Source organism: Coregonus clupeaformis, chromosome 12, assembly GCF_020615455.1.
Source record: "Coregonus clupeaformis isolate EN_2021a chromosome 12, ASM2061545v1, whole genome shotgun sequence".
Classification (NCBI taxonomy): Eukaryota; Metazoa; Chordata; class Actinopteri; order Salmoniformes; family Salmonidae; genus Coregonus; species Coregonus clupeaformis.
The window spans coordinates 12904832-12912889 of record NC_059203.1 but is presented as its reverse complement, the minus strand read 5'-3'; the positions used below and the strand labels follow the sequence as shown (position 1 = coordinate 12912889).

The 8058-nt window shown below is 41.3% G+C and overlaps 1 protein-coding gene across 1 annotated transcript; it reads left to right on the top strand.

Moving 5' to 3' along the window:
• The first annotated feature begins 1562 nt into the window (after positions 1 to 1562).
• LOC121578600 (biogenesis of lysosome-related organelles complex 1 subunit 1) lies at positions 1563 to 7282 on the top strand. Its single transcript, XM_041892966.2, has 4 exons — positions 1563 to 1743; positions 3572 to 3644; positions 4499 to 4631; positions 6525 to 7282. The coding sequence occupies exons 1-4, from the start codon at positions 1683 to 1685 to the stop codon at positions 6633 to 6635; spliced, it is 378 nt and encodes a 125-aa protein (XP_041748900.1). The 5' UTR covers positions 1563 to 1682; the 3' UTR covers positions 6636 to 7282.
• Positions 7283 to 8058: the final 776 nt, after the last annotated feature.

Sequence of the window (8058 nt, the reverse complement as noted above, 5' to 3'; positions counted from 1 at the left end):
ACATGGCCTCTCCTATCATTGCTACGCAGACGACACACAATTCATCTTCTCCTTTCCCCCTTCTGATAACCAGGTGGTGAATCGCATCTCTGCATGTCTGGCAGACATATCAGTGTGGATGTCGGATCACCACCTCAAGCTGAACCTCGGCAAGACGGAGCTGCTCTTCCTCCCAGGGAAGGACTGCCCGCTCCATGATCTTGCCATCATGGTTGACAACTCCATTGTGTCCTCATCCCAGAGTGCAAAGAACCTTGGCGTGACCCTGGACAACACCCTGTCGTTCTCTGCTAACATCAAAGCAGTGACCCGATCCTGTAGGTTCATGCTCTACAACATTCACAGAGTACGACCCTACCTTACATAGGAAGCGGCACAGGTCCTAATCCAGGCACTTGTCATCTCCCGTCTGGATTACTGCAACTTGCTGTTGGCTGGGCTCCCTGCCTGTGCCATTAAACCTCTACAACTCATCCAGAACGCCGCAGCCCCTCTGTTGTTCAACCTTCCCAAGTTCTCTCACGTCACCCCGCTCCTCCGCACACTCCACTGGCTTCCAGTTGAAGCTCGCATCTGCTACAAGACCATGGTGCTTGCCTACGGAGCTGTGAGGGGAACGGCACCTCCTTACCTTCAGGCTCTGATCAGTCCCTACACCCAAACGAGGACATTGCGTTCTTCCACCTCTGGCCTGCTGATCCCCCTACCTCTATGGAAGCACAGTGCCCGCTCAGCCCAGTCAAAACTGTTTGCTGCTCTGGCACCCCAATGGTGGAACAAGCTCCCTCACGACGCCAGGACAGCGGAGTCACTGACCACCTTCCGGAGACACTTGAAACCCTACCTCTATAAGGAATACCTGGGATAGTATAAAAGTAATCCTTCTACCCCCCACCCCACCCCCACAAAATATATAAAATAATAATAAAAATAAAATAAAAATAAATACATTTAAGACAAAAAATAAAAATAAAAATACATTTGTAAAGTGCTTGTCCCACTGGCTATCATAAGGTGAATGCACCAATTTGTAAGTCGCTCTGGATAAGAGCGTCTGCTAAATGACGTAAATGTAAATGTTAATGTAATTACTGGGGTAGCAGTATATGATGGGGATAGGCAAACAAGTGATATATGTTTCAGTAAGATTGGATTTTTAGCGTTTATAGCAACGTTTATTAATTGTACTGCAGGGATGGAATGTAAGTCGAAGAAAATTGAGGTTGTGGTGGCAGCTGCAGAGAGGTATTTGGGTGTGCGAGACTTGACATCAGAAGAGTTACAGGGAGTGTTAAGTGGTGATGTCCCATCATTTCAGGTTGAGGGCATGAGGTAGGAATGAATATATTTAAATAGTGGAGTATGGTGGTGTTAATTATTAATAATATTTTTGAATTTGTGAGTGTAGTGTTAGATGGTAGGGTATTTCTTTATTTTATTTTTCAAGGAAAGATAAGGGAGTTGTACTCCAGTCTAGTAGGTGGCGGTAATGCAACAAATTGGATGCCAACCGCCGGTAAACCTCATCGAAGAAGAAGAAGACTAGAAACGCGATCGATTATCATCACGTGGTAGAAGTCTCTTCCGCATTGGGCGGTCTCGTGACAACAGCTTTGAGTCCTGCTAGCTAAATGAAAATATATCTGATTAAAACATTCAACTGAAAAAAAAAAGAAGTAAAAATGCTTTCTCGTTTACTAAAGGAGCACCAATCAAAGCAGAACGAACGAAAAGAACTTCAAGGTGAGAGGAAACGGAAGTTGTCTGACTAGCTAGCGATACTTAATGCTAAAACAATACTAGTAAATGTAGATGGCAAGCTAATTTGTTAGCAGCAACATGAAGGTCGTTCTAATTAAGTTACTTGTGATCCTGAACCTAGACTGGAGCAAAGGCAGACAACTGTTGTAAATGCTTGAGATGGGACAAGTAAATTGTGAATTTCGTGACTAACTGCATGTATAGGTAGCTAACTAGTAAAGGCCGTCCACACCAAGGACGATAACTAGCTACAACGATACATTATACATAGCTATAAAACGTTGGCGAGCATCCACACTAGAGGAAAGTGTATCGTTATAAAGTATCATACACCTGTCAATCAACTGATCAAAACGTCCAACTGCTCGCTGTAGGCCTATTAATAATGTGGTAACACAGGCCATTCAGTGCTTCTGGGTGTGTTCATTGTCATAGTGACTTCTTCCTTCTTCTTTGGGGTTTAACTGCGGTCGGTATCCAATATGTTGTAATGTTAATGTCCAATATGTTATAATAGCAATAAGGGACCTCAGGGGTTTGTGGGATATGGCCAATATACCACGGCTAAGGGCTGTTCTTATGCACGACGCAACCGGCTAAGGGCTGTATCCAGGCACTCCGCGTTGCGTCGTGTTTAAGAACAGCCCTTAGCCGTGATGTATTGGCCACATACCACACCCCCTCGGGCCTTATTGCATAAATATGCAACCCATCATTCATTAGCTAAATAATAGGCATAATACTTAAGTGAAGAGGATATAGGCCTAACCAATGAATTTCCACAGTAAAAAAAAATGAAGCGCATCATGAGATGACAGGCTACACTTTGTGGGCTCCCCAAGCTGCGCTCCCAGTCCCTGTGGGTACGCAGCTCAAATCTCCCCAATTTATTAAACTTTTTAAGGACAAGAAAGCGATCAAGCCAACGACATCAAAATAACAACACAATGTAATAATGCATATTTTTTTTATTTTGGTTAATAAAGAATTCTAGTCGAAGCTGTAAACTGCAGTGAGCTGTAAACCACTAAAAAGCTCTGCGTTCTGAATGCATATTTCATTCCCAAATAATAATAATTCGATTAGGCAACCATTTGGGTCAGTAATGAGTATTTTCTCTACAGTTTACAAGGTCCAGAAAGGCACATTAGCAGCCAGTCAGTGTATATTTTGTCAGGATGTTATCAGCGTTCACAGATACTATTGGAAAATATGGCCTTGGCATATTGATACGCTCTGTTTGTTGTGGATTATAATTCTCCTAAATTCTCCTATAATTAATGTTGCCAACAATATGCTCACATGCCCAGTTCTCCAGGCAAGCTTACCGTGCACTCCTCTCCAAGCTGCCTCGTGTACCTAGGACTAAGAACACTTCAATGGAACGCATTCTTTGATTTCGTTGGAGGGACAGGGAAAAAATCACTCTGAAAGTGATCCAAACGATAGCTCTCGTTCTCCACTCTTTTTGTAGTTATCGTTGTAGTATGAATGCTCCTGTTCACTTGAATTAGATTTTATTTTATTTTTTATTGTTATGGTTATCATCCTTGGTGTGGACGGCCCTTAACTCTGGTCCCATCATTCAACGACCACAATAAATTGTATCTGCTTCTGTGTTAGTAGAGGAACTCACACTGATGCCCTGGAACAAAGCTAGCTAGCACATAACTAAGTAGCCTCAGAAATCAGCTAGCTAGCTTCTCGCTTCTTCTTGACCTGATAGCTAACCAGCTTGCTGCCATCTCCAGTGGAGGCTATTCCATTCACCCATCATGACATGACAGCTGTTTTCTTTTTCCCTGCACAGAGGGACGTAGACGAGAGGCAATTACTGCTGCCACCTGTCTAACAGAAGCCTTGGTGGACCACCTCAATGTCGGGTATGTATGCCCTGTTTGGAACTACTGTTTTATGTGCCCCATTTTATGTCCTATTGGTTCGAGTCATTCAGCTGTTCAACTCAGCCAATTCAGCTCAAATGCCTTGACACGTGACAAATTAGACGTATGTTGTAACCTGCATTGAAAATGTGTTGCTACAGTCATCTATATGAGTAGCCTTGGCTTATTATAACATGTTATAATAGAAGAATGCCTGCCAATCGAAACCTGTGGAGCGATTTTAAAGTTCATCCTGGACTAAAAAGCATTTAATGGAGCTTCTCAATTGAGTTGGGTTTTCAGTCCAGGACTAGGCATAATCTGGGTCGGGGAACGACCCTCTGTGTGCTTAGCTTTCAATCACTGTGTTAACCAATGATGGCATGTGACTCCACAGCACAATGTACACTGGTAATATTGAATCATTATGAAAGTTACTTAGTGGCGAACCCAAGAAAAGCAGCTTAGTGAGCAACAGTTGGACGTGACCACCATTGTTGTGCCGCTACGTTCTACTGCAGTGAAGGAGAGGAGGATAAAGTCAGGTGTTTCAACATTTCTCTCTCTTTGAGATTTAACGTTAAGGAGTCCATAAGGACATCATTTTACACTTTCAGGAGCTGTCAGTCTACTTTCTCTTCATTTTACAATATCAAATGGTATCTTTGCCCTTAAGATGTCGTCAGATCAACATTCTATTGAATAATGGAACTTAGTTAGCTTCCATCCTTGTGTCAATCTTTGAAATCATTTTCTGATCATCTCCTAACTCTTGCGGCTTATTTTTTAACAGGTGCTATACATCTTATAGCCTACTCATCTTCCAGTTGCTGTGTGCGATGTTTTAATTCCAGGGTGGCCAAGGCGTATGTGAACCAGAGGAAGCTGGACCATGAGGTGAAGACGTTACAGGTGCAGGCCGGACAGTTCTCCAAGCAGACTGGCCAGTGGATTAGTATGGTGGAAGGCTTCAACCAGGCCCTGAAGGTATACACACACACACACCGTCAACCCTATATGGTCTTAGATTAGTAACCAACATCTCTAAATCTTTTGATGGTTGGTGAGTGGTGGCAGACCCCCATATTAATGAGTGTTTTAAAAGATTTCAGGAGAAGTGGTATGGGGTATTTTCCTTTTGCGACAAACAAAGTATCTTTACTATCCCTAGAGGCATTGAAGTTGGATTGAACTGTTCCACTCCTTTTTTGATGTAACATGAGCTCTGTCACCTATCCAGTGAAACATTGTAATGTTCAAAATATATAAAAAAAAAATATAATATATATATATATATATATATATATATATATATATATATATAGTATTCCCAGCCACCGTCACAACAGGAGGCCTTTTGCCAGGCCGTCATTGTAAATAAGAATTTCTTCTTAATTGACTTGCCTGTTTTTAAAAAGAGGTTAAATAAAAATATATAAACAATTTCCGTTACATTACTGTAGGCCTCAAGCACATCAATATATATGTGACTCACACAGATAGCTACTGTTCTACCAAGACCGCTCAGCTGTAAGACAATCTCTGTGCTGTGTCTTTGTTAGCATAGTGGAGGTAAATCCAAACTCTGGTTGTTGAACATCAAACACAACATTCCCTCTCTCTGGCCTTCTACAATGTTCTGTGAAGCTGGTGCATTGTGCTTGTGTCATATACTGCAAACTGAGAAAAGAAAGTGTCACTAGCCTGAGGGACCTTGGCTTGGTCAGGGAGAGAGAGGAGAGGGAGAGAGATGTTTTGTCACCGTCAAAATACCTCTGAGTCATCTCAGTCAAAGCTAATTTTTTGCTTTCTCAAGAGGATGACTTTCAGGACCTTCTGACGATTAAATGAGATGAACCTCCATCATCATGTCTGGTGCTCATTCATAAAGTTGACAATACCACCCCCTTGTGGCCATTACCATAAACATATACTGTATTTGGATATACAGGGGCTTCAGAAAGTATTCACAACCCTTGACTTTTTCCACATTTTGTTGTGTTACAGCCTGAATGTAAAATAGATTCCGTTTAGATTTTTTTGTCACTGGCCTACACACAATATCCCATAATGTCAGTGATTTTTACAACACATCACTGAGTACCACTCTTCATATTTTCAAGAATGGTGGTGACTGCGTCATGTTATGGGTATGCTTGTCATTGGCAAGGACGAGGGAGTTTTTTTAGGATAAAAATAAACAGCATAGAGATAAGCACAGGCAAAATCCTAGAGGAAAACCTGGTTCAGTCTGCTTTCCAACATACACTGGGAGACAAATTCACCTTTCAGCAGGACAATTACCTAAAACACAAGGCCAACTACTATACACTGGAGTTGCTTACCAAGAAGACATTGAATGTTCTTGAGTGGCCTAGTTACAGTTTTGACTTAAATCGGCTTGAAAATCTATGGTAAGACTTGAAAATGGCTGTCTATTAATTTATCAACAACCAACTTGACAGAGCTTCAAGAATTTTAAAAATAATAATGTGCAAATCATATACAATCCAGGTGGGAGAGGAGGACTCTGATATTTGCGTTTTTTAACACCTGTAACAGCCATTTCCTGCAATCTAGAGCCTTAAATGATAACACCTGTTGTTTACGAAGCAAGTGAAGAATAACAATTTATTTTATTTGATCCTATGGTTCTAAGATTAATTTAGCCTTTCCCAAGATGCTTTGGGAAACCTGGCCCAGGTCATTACCAGAATAACTAAAACAGTTATCCATTTGTAGTCTATAACGTGCAGGTTACTTATTCATGAACTTCTGGCATGTTTAGTTCTAACCCTCCCCATTGTATCTTTAGTGTTGACCCCTAATAAGGCCCTAACTTTTATCTAACCTTTTTTTTTTTATCTTTCTCTTGACCAGGAAATCGGTGATGTGGAGAACTGGGCACGTAGTATTGAGATGGATATGAGAACCATCGCCACAGCTCTGGAGTACGTACAGAAGGGACAGCTCACATCAGCCTCTTCATAGACACTCTGAACCCAAACCCAGAACCCAGAACCGGTGGACTGCTGCTAGGGCCAGTAGCTGAACCATCTCACTGTGAAGGAGTGGGTGGATTTACTGTGGATACCAGAATCCCGATAAGCCATCTCAAAGGATGATACGTGGCTTCAGAGATGACTTTAAGGCTTGTCCAGTGTTCATGAGTGACACATTGTGTTACAGTAGGTATGTCTATGGACAAATAAACCTTATTGATCAGAGCATCTAAGGCCCGTCGCACAATGTTGTTTTGTTAACAACACTCAAATTGTTAAAAGGTCTAAACCACATATATTAACCTCGTGGTGGAAATATATAACTGGCCTCCTGCTATGTGTAATATTGGGCCAGAACCTCACATATGGTCCATGTGAATTTAGTAACACTCCTAATAATGATTTAGCCGTTTACACAAACATTGTTTCCCCAGTGAGTCGATCAATGTGGGAGAACAAGACACAGCATTTCTAACTAATCACTTTTGTAAGATCTTCTCCTGTGAAGATGAATAGTTCAGATTGGGGTGCTAGTCTCTCTAAAAGTTCTTCCATTTCCCTATTCCCATGAGGATGAACAGGACAGCTAGCTAGGCGTGGAACAAAAGAGGCCTGTTTTGTGTAAAAGTAGCGTGGGGTAAATTTTAATTTATTGGCTTGTAATTACAAGAGCCAGTCTCCTGTTTAGAAAGAGACTGACTAGTAACTGGATTCTCCCTGTCTGACTAAAACAACCTACCCTGGTTGTTCCACACTGAATGATCTGTTCATTGTTGAGTAAGTTTACATGCACACTAATAACTCGATATTAAATGGATTGTGGCAGTAGGCAGATTACGCAATAGTCATGTAAACACCTTACTCTGCTTATCTTAATCGGCGTAAGGTCGTAATCGAAGTAAGCATATGCCGATTTAAACATCTGGTTTTCTGAGCAATATTTTTGAATTATTAGGACATGTAAAAAGCTTAAACGGAGCTCCAGCGGTATATTTGACCTGCACATGTGCCAGAACCAGAAGCACAAGTCTCCTTAGAATATGCGTGAGTGAAGTTCAGAAAAACTGAAAGTATGCATCTTAGAAATAGTTTTCACATACAACTTTATATGTACGAGCTTGGACTCAAAAAGGCTTCCCAAAAATAACATGGTTGCTGTGGTATAACTTTTATTTAGATTGGCGATTTTCTGTATTTATCAGCTTAATATTGCAGATTGTAACTTCTCACAATGTAATTGTCTGCGTCACTTCCAATCCCCCATGTTTTTTATATATATACTCCCCTTTATTACTTTTCAACCCCGCCATCCTTTCCCTACTTGGAGTAAATTAGTGAACAACAATGCCCAGGCCTCTACTTCCAGCCTATACTTACTATCTACACCTTATGGACACAGTTAATTTTACAAT

Excerpts from the sequence above, each read along its gene's own strand:
- LOC121578600 (XM_041892966.2), top strand. The coding sequence starts at position 1,683 with ATGCTTTCTCGTTTACTAAAGGAGCACCAATCAAAGCAGAACGAACGA. Across the intron at positions 1,744-3,571 it reads CGAACGAAAAGAACTTCAAG|AGGGACGTAGACGAGAGGCA; the intron begins GTGAGAGGAAAC and ends TTCCCTGCACAG. Across the intron at positions 4,632-6,524 it reads GCTTCAACCAGGCCCTGAAG|GAAATCGGTGATGTGGAGAA; the intron begins GTATACACACAC and ends TCTCTTGACCAG.